This window comes from Mesoplodon densirostris, chromosome 9 (genome assembly GCF_025265405.1).
Source record: "Mesoplodon densirostris isolate mMesDen1 chromosome 9, mMesDen1 primary haplotype, whole genome shotgun sequence".
NCBI lineage: Eukaryota > Metazoa > Chordata > Mammalia > Artiodactyla > Ziphiidae > Mesoplodon > Mesoplodon densirostris.
In genome coordinates, this window is record NC_082669.1 from 100,053,571 (window position 1) to 100,068,014 (window position 14,444).

General features: G+C 43.8%; 1 protein-coding gene across 1 annotated transcript in view; it reads left to right on the top strand.

Moving 5' to 3' along the window:
* The window catches only part of TBXAS1 (thromboxane A synthase 1), a 161,124-nt gene that overhangs the window by 88,539 nt on the left and 58,141 nt on the right, over positions 1–14,444 (top strand). Inside the window, exon 6 of the mRNA XM_060108022.1 lies at positions 13,428–13,516. Coding sequence (XP_059964005.1) covers positions 13,428–13,516 — 89 coding nt within the window. The remainder of the gene's footprint in view (positions 1–13,427; positions 13,517–14,444) is intronic.

Consider the following 14,444-nt stretch of genomic DNA (forward strand, 5'->3'; position numbering starts at 1 on the left):
ATTCAGTGCTCCTGAAATCCCAAGCATTTTCTCCTTTTGGTTCAGAAATCAAATTCTTAGTGCCTGAATTCGCTGCAGAAAATAGAGTTCTCCAAGTGGTTCATAGCACTGAGATGCCTAGTAGCCATAAATAAGAGGGAGGGGGAAGGGAGGGGGAGGGGAGGGGGAGAGAAATTTTCATAGACAGATTCCCTGGGTTTTGCTTCAGATCTAGCTCATTGTTTAACATATTCTACAAGTGAACTTAAAGCTCCACTGGAAATCATCTTTCTACTCAATATAGTTCAATTTAGGTTCTTGGGTTTCAGTTGAAAGGATGCCATTCCGGCGCAGAGTTAGTCACCCTCGTCCCCACCTGTGGAGAATTTAGACCTGGTGAATTTAAGGTGTCTGGGAGGCATCTAAGTAGATGCATCAGGCAGAAGCTGGCTGCAGATATGGAGCTCAGGAGAGAAGGGTAGGAAAGATGGTCATCAAAAGCACAGACAGGGGGCTTCCCTGGTGGCGCAGTGGTTGAGAATCTGCCTGCTAATGCAGGGGACACGGGTTCGAGCCCTGGTCTGGGAAGATCCCACATGCCGCGGAGCAACTAGGCCCGTGAGCCACAACTACTGAGCCTGCGCGTCTGGAGCCTGTGCTCCGCAACAAGAGAGGTCACGATAGTGAGAGGCCCGTGCACCGCGATGAAGAGTGGCCCCCGCTTGCCACAACTAGAGAAAGCCCTCACATAGAAACAAAGACCCAACACAGCAAAAATAAATAAATAAATAAATAAAAACACAGGGGCCACGGGGATGTAATATACAGCATAAGGAATATGATCAACAATACTGTAATAACTTTGGGGACAGATGCAAATGTCACACCAGTATATAGTACACCTGAAACTAAGGTAATAGTGTACATCAGCTATATGTCAATTTAAAAAAAAGAAAATTTTTACAAAAGAGAGGAGACACAGACATGGGTGAGGTCACCCCAGGAGTGTATATAGCATGAGAAGAGGGCTGGGGAGAACCATATATAAGTGAGGGGCAGAGGAGAGACCAGCAAAGATGACTTGGGAAGAACAGCTTGAAATTGAAGCCCAGGAGAATGTGGAAGGGAAACGCTTTTCAAGGAGGAAGGAGCAGCCAAAGGTGTTAAATGCCGGTCAAATAGAAAGGAACACGAGGACTAAAAAGTACATGACAAAGATAAAAATTTTCAAAGGTTAAGCCAATGTCTGTGTGTTTCATGCTCCATAAATCATATCCTGGATTTTCTCTCCCCCACTGAATCACTGCTTCAGAAGGAGGCGGCAGTGGGCGACTTCCAGAACGAGGAGGTCTTTGCACAGTTTTGCACATGAGGCTTTCCTGAGCCCCACTGAGACGATGGTCTTGGAGTTGGGAGCTCTGTTGGGAGTGAAAAGTTTTCCTAATTCCTAACGCAGCTCTCTCTGTACATGAAGAGCAGGGTTTGAGGCTCTGAGCAAGGAGTGTTACTCTACACCACAGTGTAGACCGGATGGAGGATCTTCCTATCCTACGGAAGATGGGTGGAGGGGAGAAAGAAGGGAGGGCTGGTTGCCAGACATCAGTTGCCAGACGTCATGTCCTGACTGCCTCCTTTTCCAGCGCCCGTGACCCTCCAAGTTTCTGGATGCTTCCCTGGACTTTAACCTCACATTGGCCTTCTCCTTCTAGTCACTGGTTCTCAAACCCTGTGTGACCAAGGGCTGCGCCCAAATCACCTAGTACCCTTGTTTAAAACACATAATTCCAGCCACCCCAGGACTTACAGAATGAGAATTTCTAGGGCGACTGAGAATCTGTATGCTTTACAAGTGCCCCGGCACGATTCTGGTTAGAGCCCTGTTGGAAAGCACTGGCGGTGCGAGTCTTCCTCTTGGTCCCTCGTCTGACCTTCTCAGACCCACAGACTCCCCAGGCTTGTAAGAGCTGGACCCCAGAACCCCACCCTCCTCCCCTGCTTTATTTTTCTCTGTGGTACTATCACCAGCTAACGTTCCATTTATTTTACTTATTTTTTTCTTTACCGTTAACCGTATAGCATGACGCACATAACGGACACTCAACAGTGATTTGCTGGATTGGTGGATGAATGGATGGATGGATAGGGAATCACAGAACCAAGAAGCTTTCTACCTAAGGATACATGTTACAACTGAGATAAAAGGGAACTAATTTCATCCAAGAAAAATTACATAAGAGGATGTGGCCACTTGTAGGCTTTCTCTTTAGAGGGTCTCAAGTCTATGCATATGTAGAAATAGAGAAAGCAGGTCACAGAGATGCAAAGAGGAGAAGGAGGCTCACCGAGGGCCTGGGGCAGAGGAGACAGAAGGGAGAAGCTCGGGGAACCCATGGGAGCCCGCACTCCACCTGGACATGGGAACCTGACTCAGTTTTCCCACAAATAGCTATGGAATGTCAATAATCTCCAGTCCTTTCTGAATTAGTACGTTGCTTTGGGACTTTTATTATCAAACTTGAGAGTTTATTCTTGAAGTAAAGATGTGTTTTCCCTTGGAATTCTGAGGCTTTTTCCTTCAGTCTCTGGCAGCCTAAGTTAAGTACTTTACTCCCTGTGTCTGTAGGTGTCATTAATATTCATAAAGTTCTGGATGGCACTGTCTTTATTTGGATATTAGGCTGTCTTGGCCAACAATGCATGAAAGTTACTTTAAAATTAGCATTCTATCATGAATCCATGGTTTTATTTAAAATAAAATTGGTTTTTGGTTTATGTCTTACCAGGGATAATAAAGAGAGATAGAGAACCAGTGAAAATTTGATTGACGCATCCCTGATCCCGGAAGAGACCGTCAAAATCATAGTCCAGTTACAGACAAGTTATTGGGATTTATATTAAAGGATGGCTGAGCATTGCTGGGAAAACAACTGATTTTTTTATTAGGGAAAATTCTGTCTGAATAGCCTATCAGAATTTTCACCCCATCTCCTAAGAGATTAATTTTTTTTAAAGGGGCAACCAGTAGACTTACTTGGATTTTTACAGACTCTTTTGCTAGATTCCTTACCAAAGACTATTAATAAGTAACACTGGGATTGTGTAAAAATTTATTATGGGTCTGGAAGTAAATAGATTTAGTTTCAAGAAACAAAACTGGGGCTGAATTAATCCTTCTCTGAGGAAATACATAAATAATGGGATTCCCTGGGGACCCGGGTTAGCACTAATTTTATTTTTAAATTTTATAATTCATCTGAGAGAGGGAGAATACCATGAAATTTATGCATTTGTAGATTTCTCTAAGTTCTTCTGGTTTGAAAAATATTAAATCAGTTGGAGTAAGTTTCTAAGACTCTTCTAAGATTGTATAAGTCAGCACAAAAGTGGCAGATAACCTTCAGTGTAAGCAAAATAAAATAATACATTTAGGAGGAAAGCATGTAAACCGTACTTATATGATGATGAATTTCAAGCTATGAATAACTACCAGGGAAAAGGATTTGAAATTGAGTATTGGAAAGGCCCCATGGTCATCTAATTCAGTAAAATATTGTAAACTGGCTTCCTCTACACACAGGGATTCACTGTGCATATTAAAAGCTTGTTGGGGGGGGGAACTGCAGTAAATAACTCTGTTTAATTTTGTTTATTCTGGGTTCAAATAAGTTTTCAATAAGTGAAAACATGGGGAGTTAATATCATGGTCGGCTACCGAGAGAACTGAGGCTATTGAGCACTATGCCTTTGGAGGTAGATTTCATGGAGAACTCCATCACCAAGTACTTCTAGCAGAGACCAAGCTCCACATTGGATGGACCAACCCAATATGGCAGCTCAAATCTTCTCAAAGCCCAATAAACGTGATGGACATTTGCTCATTTGTCCAGATAACTAAGCTGATGGTGACCCACTGAGTGGATAGAAGAGACCTGGCAGCTCCAAACAGGAGAGCCTGAAGCTGGCTGTGTGTGTCGCCCAAGAGTAAGAGCAAATCGTATCTCTGCACATGGGGACTCAGCTAAACAAAAGTCAGACTGGACTTCCCAGGTGGCACAGTGGTTAAAGAACCCGTTTGCCAATACAGGGGACATGGGTTCAAGCCCTGGTCTGGGAAGATCCCACATGCTGCGGAGCAGCTAAGCCCATGCGCCACAACTACTGAGCCTGCACGCCACCACTACTGAGCCCACGTGCCACAACTACTGAAGCCCGAGCGCCTAGAGCCTGTGCTCCAGAACAAGAGAAGCCACCACAATGAGAAGCCCGCGCACCGCAACTAGAGAAAGCCCGCGCGCAGCATCCAAGACCCAATGCAGCCAGAAAAAAAAAAAAAAAATGAGCTTCAGCATTTTTAATGACCTTTAAATCGCACATAATAAAATCTTGATTGACCAGACTATTTAAAAAAAAAAAAAAAGAAAGAAAGAAAAGTCAGAAAATCAGACCTACAGGGAAGGCTGGTATCCCTCCCAGTCACTGCTGATCCAGCTCAATGCCTAATTTTTCACTTTCATCCAGATGTTTCCTGTCAGGAAGACACAGTCAATAATGTACGAATCTTAAAGATGGAGACAGATGTGGTTATTATTCCCTCTAGGCCTTTCCTGCCTTGGAGAAGACATATTGCTCGGGAATGACTACAATTTTTTTTTTTTTAATTGAAAGCAGCATTCCTATAAAGGCTTACGAGCGCTTTTTTTTTTTTTTTTAAAGAAGATGTTGGGGGTAGGAGTTTTTATTAATTAATTTATTTTTGCTGTGTTGCGTCTTCATTTCTGTGCGAGGGCTTTCTCTAGTTGTGGCAAGCGGGGGCCACTCTTCATCGCGGTGCGCGGGCCTCTCACTATCGCGGACTCTTGTTGCGGAGCACAGGCTCCAGACGCGCAGGCTCAGTAGTCGTGGCTCACGGGCCCAGTTGCTCCGCGGCATGTGGGATCCTCCCAGACCAGGGCTCGAACCCGTGTCCCCTGCATTAGCAGGCAGATTCTCAACCACTGCGCCACCAGGGAAGCCCGGGAATGACTACAATTTTTAAAAATTTAAGTTGATCTGGCCAGCTTATGAGCAAATGCCTAGCCATGACTATTTCAGAGCAAAAGTCTTTGCAGAATTACAGTCATCATCACAGTTTAGTTTGGCCTTTAAATTTTCACTGTAAACGCTTCAGACAATCACGCACGAGGGCTTCTGTAACGGAACATGGTCTTCCTGCAGTGTTGGAGCAAGCAGCTTTCTCTGGGCTGCATCAGCCTCCAGAAGCCTATTTTTAATATTTGCTTTTATTTCTTAATCCTTCCAGACAATAAAAATGAAAGTCATTATAACCAAGTATGGCTGTGGTAATAAATACTTCAGAGTCCAAAAATACATTGTTCCTGCCTGACCAGTTGCCCAGTTTCCAGAACGTCTAGGTATTTATCTAGCAGCAAGAGACCATTATCCTGCAACACGTATTCCACTGACACCTAGTCTCCTAATTAAAACTGGTATAACTATGGACTGTCTAAATTCTGGTTAAACATGTTCCTTTTCCATTTGCATTCAAAAGAAAACATACTCCTCATCATGGGCACCCCATCCTGGGTTATAATTTGGTTTTCCTTTGCCAGCATCATAATGTCACCCCGACTTGCCGCTGGTTAAATCTAAAAGAGCATCTAAACGTGCCTCCCAGCTTGCCTGTTGCTTGGCAACGCCAGTGGCCACCACCTCATCAGGGTGAGTTCTCATTGGTTACAACTCCTGACAGGAGCCACTGCCTTATTAGAAATGACACTTGATTATTCACCTAGACGGCTAGAGCTGATACTTACCAGCAGGAGATTTTGCATTAAATAAGTCATGGATGTTTTTAATATCTGGGTGCCAGAAGGAGGTTATAAGTTTCGTTAACTGGTATTAATTTTACATTTATTAGTCACCAGTTTAGAGCACTCGAACATATTACTTTTCTATTTTCTAATCCAACAATATGTTTAAGTACCATCTCCCATCTCCATTAGCTGACCCTTATTTATTCAGAAAATTCCCCCTCTGATATGAATTCCTAAACAGCATTATAAACAGGTCTAAGAATGCCAAACAGAATGAAACATTAAATTCATAAAATTCAACCAATATTTATCAGCTCCTGTCTTTAAGGGGTTTATAATGTAGAAGGTGCAGAAACTCCTACATTATTACCAGGACGGTGACAGGGCGCACATCTTCTCTTGAGCATCAGAAACCATTTTAGGGGGAGGGCGGGGAGCAGCATTGGAACTGAGCCCTGAAGATCTTGCTGGGTTTTGACGGAGGGAGAAGGTGCGTTGCAGGTGGAATGAGCCGCAGGCACAAAGGCATCTAGACAGAAAGTACAGGGTGTGTTCAGGGACTAGAGGAGTACAAATTGGCTGGAACACGGCGTACGTGGAAGGGATTAGTGAGGAGAAACTGGAAGAAGAGGTGGAGGCATGGAGTCGGCTGTTCTGTGCCAGGGGAAGGCTTGGTACAAACTTCACTGTAGAGTGAGAAGCTATTAAATCCTTGAAAGCGGGGGAGTAAGGAAGAGGGCTTCCACTTCAGCTGTTTAGCCTCCAAGATGCCAGACGTCCCCTGGACCCTGGGGCGGAGCAGGGAAACCGCAAGTGGTCCCTCTGGAGTCTCTGCTCTGCCGTGGTCCCCAGGCGGGTGGCTCCCAGGGGCCGTGTCTGATCTCAGAGTGGCAGCCTCTGCTCGGGCTCTTCTCTGAACCCCTCTTCGTGTATGGACAGGTGTGTCACCCAGCCTACACACCATCCGTGTGGGGGGGTGGAAGGGGGGGCGGGCATCTCAGTTTAGAATTCTGAGTTGACACAGGAGAGACCCTCTCCTTCCCTCTCCCTGCTCAGGAAACGTGTCTCCCCCAGCACTCAGGCTGACTCCATTCTCCAAACTTCCAGGAGCTCCAGAGGCTTAACTGTGTGTGTTTGTTTGCTTTTCAAGTTCATGGCATCAGAGCTGCACTGAGCGAAATTATAACCTAGAAGTGAATTAACTGAGGAGCAAAAGGAATGTGGATGCTGATTTTGGAGAAAAAAGCAACAAGCCAGGAGTCAGTGGATCTGGAGTCTCACTTTTATTAAATTATGTGAGCAGAAATATAATCAGATTCTGCCTTTTAGATCTTTATGTAATTCTGAAGTCAATGCGTCAAAGAGATGCCAAAAGGCCTCCTTAGGGATGGCATTGCTGGAGGCTTTACTGCCCCCAACTAGGAAGCTGCCTGCTCTTTCCATGGTCCCCAAGCAACTGTCTCAGCTGCTGCCTAGTGACCTCGGAATCCTAGAGTGTCCATGGAAAGGGACTCTGCAGCTCATTGCAAATAGCCCCTCAGTTGGGAGTGAGTGAGGACTCAAGTGCAGAGAGATTCAAACGACTTGTCCAAAGTAAGAAGTAGAACCAGAATGGGTCTCAGGTCTTTCATTCAGGGCCAGCTCCCAGCAAACTGCACTTCATTCATACTGCAATGGAAGGAGCACCTCACTCTATTAACGTTTCTTACATACCTTCTATGTCGAGGCCCTCAAGGAATATTCCGTCATCCTGTTCTAGAGAATCAACTGAATGTGTTGCACTGTGCTCATTTCTAACAGAGCAAATACCAAAAACTTCAATAATACATGACAACATACAACAGTTGCCAGAAGAGGGTGACATTGAAAGTGTATTAGTTATCTCTTGCTGTGTAACAGATTACCCCAAAACTTAACTTAAAACAACAACCCCTTATTAGCTCATTGCTTCTGTGGGCCAGCAATCTGTGCATGTCTTAGCTGGGTGCCTCTCCATCAAGGTCAAGTAGTCAAGCTGTTGGCCTGGGCAGTGATCTCATCTGAAGTCTCAACTGGGAGGAGATCTGTTTCTAAGCTTACTCACATGGTTATTGGCAGGATTCAGTTCTTAGTGGGCCTTGGAGGGTAGGATAAGAAACTTGTTCTATGTCCTAAGAGCAGGCAGCTTGTTCTATGTTCTAAGAAGCTTGTTCTATGTCCTAAGAGCAGGCAGCTTGTTCTATGTTCTAAGAAGCTTGTTCTATGTCCTAAGAGCAGGCAGCTTGTTCTATGTTCTAAGAAGCTTGTTCTATGTCCTAAGAGCAGGCAGCTTCCTAGTTGGGGGCAGTAAAGGCTCCAACAATGCGATCCTAAGTCAGTGGGAACCTCCAAAGAATTTTAACAAAACATTGCTCAGATGACACGCATTTTCAGAAGACCAATCTGGTAACTGAGTACAGGATGGATTAGAAAGTGAAAAGACAGGAGGCACTTTCAAAAATTGTTTTCTTAGTACACCTATGTGCCAGGCACTATACAAGGTAGTGAGACGATAAAGATGCTTAAGATATGGTCCTTGTTCTCAAGAACCTCATAGATGATCTCATAGGTGATATCTCATAGATGATAGCTGTGTTCCAGGTTACAGGCGGCAAAGCCTGACTTAGAGTGGTCCCTAGGGAGAAAAAGATGAAGAGACGGATGCAAGAAAGGAAGTGATGTTAACATGGTGAGGCAAGAACAGGTGGACCCCATAGCACGCTGTCTGCGTGGAAGAAGAGAAGAGAGAATGATGCCAGGCATCCAAACCAGCCTGGGAGCATGGGACTCTTCCAGAGGACAGCCGCCGGGCTCGGAATACTCACTGCCTTCTAAAACTTTCACACATTTTGTTTCTAATCTTTGACACAACCCTTTAACAGAGGTATTATTATTCCCATTTTGCAGATGAATAAATAGACTTATTGAGGTTACGCTATTTGCCCATCACATAACTAGAAAGTGCCAAGGAGAGGAAACCTAATTATTGGCTTTGGGTGTTTTCTCTCCCCAGGCCAAGTGTATTTAACAACTTCAGAGTCTTGGCCTTGAGAAGACCTCTCTACCTCCTGGAATTAACTCTACTGTCCTCTGTCTACACCTTGATTCACAATTCCTCAGACTCAGTCAGTAAAGATTCCTTTTTTTTTTTTTAAACTAAGCAATTATACAGTAAACTCCAGGTGAGCAAGGACTTCCTTCCTTGGGGAATTTCCTTCCCAGGCTGAGGATGGTGCTTTTCCCTTGATGGTTACTGCCAGTTACCAAAAAGCTGACCATCCGTACACTCAGCATCATCTATAATAAAGATAACCAATGTGAGAGGTGAGAGACGCAAAATGGGAAACTTTTTCCCCAGGCTTGGCTGCTGGACTATAACCCTTCCCCCAAATCATTCTTTTTAATCATTAATTTAAAAATTAATAACATTAATATTTTTTCTGATTATGAATATAACATATGTGCATTATGAAAAAATGTGGAAAAAACAAAAATAGAACTCACTCATTATCCTACAAAGAAGATGAAACAGAACAACCAAATGAGAGTCTTTTGTTAAGATCTGTGTAATGATAGCATTGTGCATTCATCTGTGCATGTGTGTTTGCACAAGCCACCTATGCCTGCTTGTCTGCAAATCTAGGGGAATAACTGTGGGGTTTGTGGATTGTATAAAGATGATTGCAAGCCCATCAAAGAGAGCTTTTGTTTGTATGCAACTCGTGTAAGAGTAAATATTCCATAACTGCTTGGGCATAATGCAAGGAAGAAAACCTGAAGTGATAGCTATTGTCCAACATACAGATCATGCTCCACTGCCTTACAATATTTTCTCTGCATTGCTTTTTAAAACATTTTTCATATTACATGCCCCATCTCATATCACATTAACCTAAATAAAAATGTCATTATCCATTCAGTTCAACAGACAGCAGGCAGAGTGTGGTAGAAATTATAATCACGCCAGCCGACAACAAAGCATCCTAATCACAAGCACACAGAAGAACTGATGGTGGGCAGCTGGTCCAGCCTGCATTTTGCACTGTCCAGGCATATGATTGGACTCAATATGGAGAGACCCCTCTTTATACACAGGGCATGCTTCTGAAGAGTTGCGTGTAAATCAAATTTTATGTTGCATCCCAGTTTTGTTGCATGAAAGAAGCTTCAAGCTTGATATCTAAAGAGACTTCCTTTCAAACACTATTCTTCGTTTTACCATGTTACTATCCCTCTGAAATAAATCTAAAAGATATTTTGGTATATGAGATTGCATTCAAGTATAGTTCACTTGTACCGTTAATTTTACTAAAACAATGGAAGGAATGTAGTCAGTGAGCTAGGCCTAGAAATGTGACTTAGATAGTACTGACTTCTCCAGCATTAAGTTAGTCAGAGATTTACTGAGAGTAAAAGCCTAGAGGCTACTAGAAATGACCCATTTGCTCACACTTTTGTACTGATGGATTATTAAATTGATGGCTTGTGAGAATTTAGAAAAGAATGCAGCAGTCATAAGCGTCCACTCAGAATTACCAAGATAGTAATTCAGGATAGTCATTCTCATTTTTTCTTTCTTTCTTTCTTTTTTTTTTGAGTGGACTTCAGGATAGGTAGATGAGGTAAATTATACTTCTGTTTTGGCAAATTACTTGACAAGTCCTCCGCCCCTGACATTGATAAGATGCTGCCTGGCGGGATATTTATTTAGGTTCATGCACAGCTGACCAAAGAGCTGGAAACAGTGATACTGACCCATTCCGTGGCTGCCTAAAGTCTAGCGGAGGGCCACAGCTCTGTGTCCGATCCTGTGTACATAGCGACAGACAAACTAAAGGCTTAGAAGGCACACTGACCAAATTTCAAATGGAACAAAGAAGGAAGAGCCAAGGACACAGGAGATGAGATCTGAATGTGTGAGCACAGCCGTGGTCCACCCACACTGAGTACAGTCACCCCACTGCTCTACGGCCTTAGGGCTTGATGAGCAGAAAGTTCTTTTTCCCCAGATTTCCTCTCCAGATACTCCCTCTGAGAGTCCCAGCAACAAAATACAAGGGGAGGGCTTCCCTGGTGGCGCAGTGGTTGAGAGTCCGCCTGCCGATGCCGGGGACACAGGTTCGTGCCCCGGTCCGGGAAGATCCCACATGCCTCGGAGCGGCTGAGGCCGTGGGCCATGGCCGCTGGGCCTGCGCGTCCAGAGCCTGTGCTCCGCAACGGGAGAGGCCACAACAGTGAGAGACCCGCGTACCGCAAAAAAAAAAAAAAAAAAAAAAAAAAATACAAGGGGAGGGCCTCAGACACTCTGCCTTCCCTCCCCTGGGTGTGTAGATGTGTTCTGCTTTGCACGTCTGCTCCTTGACCTGCTGCCTAGCTGCCCATAGGTGCCACCCAGGCTACTGTCCCCGTCCCGGACCATGGAGCCCTCAACTCAGACTAGCTCACTCAGTCTCACTCAACAGGGGTGCCCTTCTGCTTCTCAGGACCAACTCCCACAGCCAGCAGTGGGGTCCCTGGGGACACAGTACTTTCCTTACATCCCAGAGCACATGGGGCTGGCTTGGAGGGGGCCATAGGAGGGAGGGGTCCAACGAGACCGTGTGATCCTCCAGCCTCGGGCAGCAGCAGCCCAGGCTGGCCCCCCTGCTGGGCCTCTCCAACCACCTGACTGCCTCAGGGCAGGTACGAGTTGGCTCTGCTCAGAGCAGATGGTAGGACAACTTTCTACAGCAATACGTGTTAGGTCAGTGTAAAGCCTTTCCAACGAGTGGACCCTCAACGGTCAAAAAATCAACTGCACATGATGATGACTCATGGGGAAAAACCCTGTGGTTTTCGTTGACCTGAACATCGATATTTGTCTGTGTTATGTGTCTTCTCAGAAGGTCAACATGTACCCCTGGCTTTGCGACTGACTTGCAGGGAAGGGATCCATTTACGATTTACGGGATTGCACCTGAAATGCTGTTTCCATTTTTATTATATACCAAGTGCTGTTCTAAGTGCTGGGGATACAAAAATGAACAAACAGACAAAAATCTCTCCTGATCTCAGGAACTGATATTTTGGTGTCAAAAAAGTAAACTCTAAACGTAAGTCACATTTCAAAGTATGTTTTCCATAAGAAATGCTCAGAACAATGTATCACAGCATGTTGCTTTAGCTACAATGTTTGTCCATAATGTACACTGGTTAAAAGGATTCCGCAGCCATAAAAAGAAGCGAAACTGAGTTATTTGTAGTGAGGTGGATGGACCTAGAGTCTGTCATATAGACTGGAGTAAGTCAGAAAGAGAAAAACAAATACCGTATGCTAACACATATATATGGAATCAAAAACAAAATGGTCCTGATGAACCTAGGGGCAGGACAGGAATAAAGTTGCAGAGGTAGAGAATGGACTTGAGGACACGGGGAGGGGGAAGGGTAAGCTGGGACGAAGTGAGAGAGTGGCATGGACTTATATATACATTACCAAATGTAAAACAGATAGGTAGTGGGAAGCAGCTGCATAGCACAGGGAGATCAGCTCAGTGCTTTGTGACCACCTAGAGGGGTGGGATAGGGAGGGTGGGAGGAAGACCTACGAAGGAGGGGATATGAGGATATATGTATACATATAGCTGACTCACTTTGTTATACAGCAGAAACTAACACAACATTGTAAAGCAATTATACTTCAATAAAGATGTTTAAAATAAATAAATAAATAGATGTTAAAAAAAAAAAAAAAAAAGACTCCCCTTGTCGTTTCCGACTTGGCTTTTCAAACATACAGGAGAGAATAAAAGGTCACGTGGGTGCCCATCAGGCTCCACAAAGAATTCCACCCACTCAAGCTGGACTTTTGGGGTCAATGTGGTGGGTAGCCAAAATGAGACCTAAGTCTGTTGAAGGTGGATCACAGCCACATGAATGTTCATAATACCATTCTTTCTTTCTGTGTGTATGTTAGGTGTTTTCCATAATAAAGATATTTTAGTATTAAAAAAAGAAATTCAGTAGTTGTCCTGCATGGACACTGAAGGCCTCTTAAAGTCAAGGGTTCCCTCTTTTTGAAGGTTTAAACAGCTTAAGCAGAAGTGAATAACCATCCATCCACGTGCTGTAAAAATGGCTTTTGTACTGAATAAGAAGTTGAAATGGATGACCTTAGGTTCCTTTCAATACTGAGATTCTATATTCTAGTGGAGGATCTAAAGTATAATTGGAACCAAGCAAACAGGGATTTGGGCTAATTCCAGAGTTGGTACATATGGATTGTGGTCTATTTACTCCCTAATGCTAACCAAATGTCACGAAACTGAGTACTGATTCTCATTTCTAAGCATTTAATGATCATTTTCATAATTATTTCACAGTATTTACTCTAAATCCTTCCTTCTTTCTGCTTTCAAAAAAAAAGATTGCTTAAGCTAAAATAGACGTTTACAGCAATCGTATTTTATAATATTTGTGAATTTTAGTTCTTCCTCTTGAATCTTAGGTGCATAAAAGGTACATTCGAAATGATGACCATTTTTCCAGGAAGCACCACACATAACCTCTTCATCTGCAGCTAATTTAGGTGTGCTCCCTGCATGGTGTCCTAATTACACCTTTGTTATCTGCTATCAGATGATGCCTCTAATCAGCCAAGCCTGCAACCTGCTCCTGGCCCACTTAAAGCACTATGCAGAATCCAGGGACGCTTTCGACATCCAGAGGTAAGGGCGCTGCATGGCTACATTACAGATGAGAAATCACATGTTTGAATTGCTGCTTCTTGTAACTGTACGTAATTGCCAGACAATTACCTTGGGACCAGCAAACTATGGAAATGCTAGAAGCTCCTAAAAGTATGGGTGGACTAAGAAGAAGAAATGAAACCCACGGAAAATGTGAAGCAAAAGCAAACGAAGCCCAGGGGGTTGTGGCTTGTGGAGGGAACCCTGAGTGGGCAGTGTTTTGTGGGTGGACTTGCCCTCCGACCTCTATAGACCCAGGAGTGGGCAAGATATGTCTGGGCAGAAAGGACAGGGTCCTGGGGGGGCGGGAGTGGTGGGAGGAGTCCATGCATTTTTAATTCAAGAAAAACGGTGGCACCCCTCAGGCTAGAAGCCATGACTTAGTGGTAGACCCTCAGTTTAAACGACTGACAGTCTGGCTTTTTGCCTAATTGTCCTGTGCTAAATTATGGTTTATACCAGATGAAGAGTCGCACAACAGATTAGCCAGAAGCCAACTCTCTCTTATTATCATTGTTAATAAAATAATAACATAATCATCACCAGCATTTACATTCTACCGTATTGTTTATAAAATTCTCTCCTCTACATTCTCTCTGGTCATGAGATGCATGAGTTGGGTAAAGATAAGAAGGGCCCAGCAGCCATAAAAGCAAAGTAAACAACTCTTAAAACCTTTACATCGTCAACAGTTGGGATCCGATGAAATCACATGCAGTAGTCCAATGATTGTTTTTGCTGTCACAGGGAAATGTGTCATCAATTATAGAAATGTTTTCAATAAAAACAGTCAAAATAAAAGGCGTCACCTGGAGGAAATGTCGTGTAGTCCTTAATGATAAGTGATTGGTTATAGAATTTATGAAGAAAAGGAACTAAGCATGTGCCTACCTCAAGCCACAAAAAT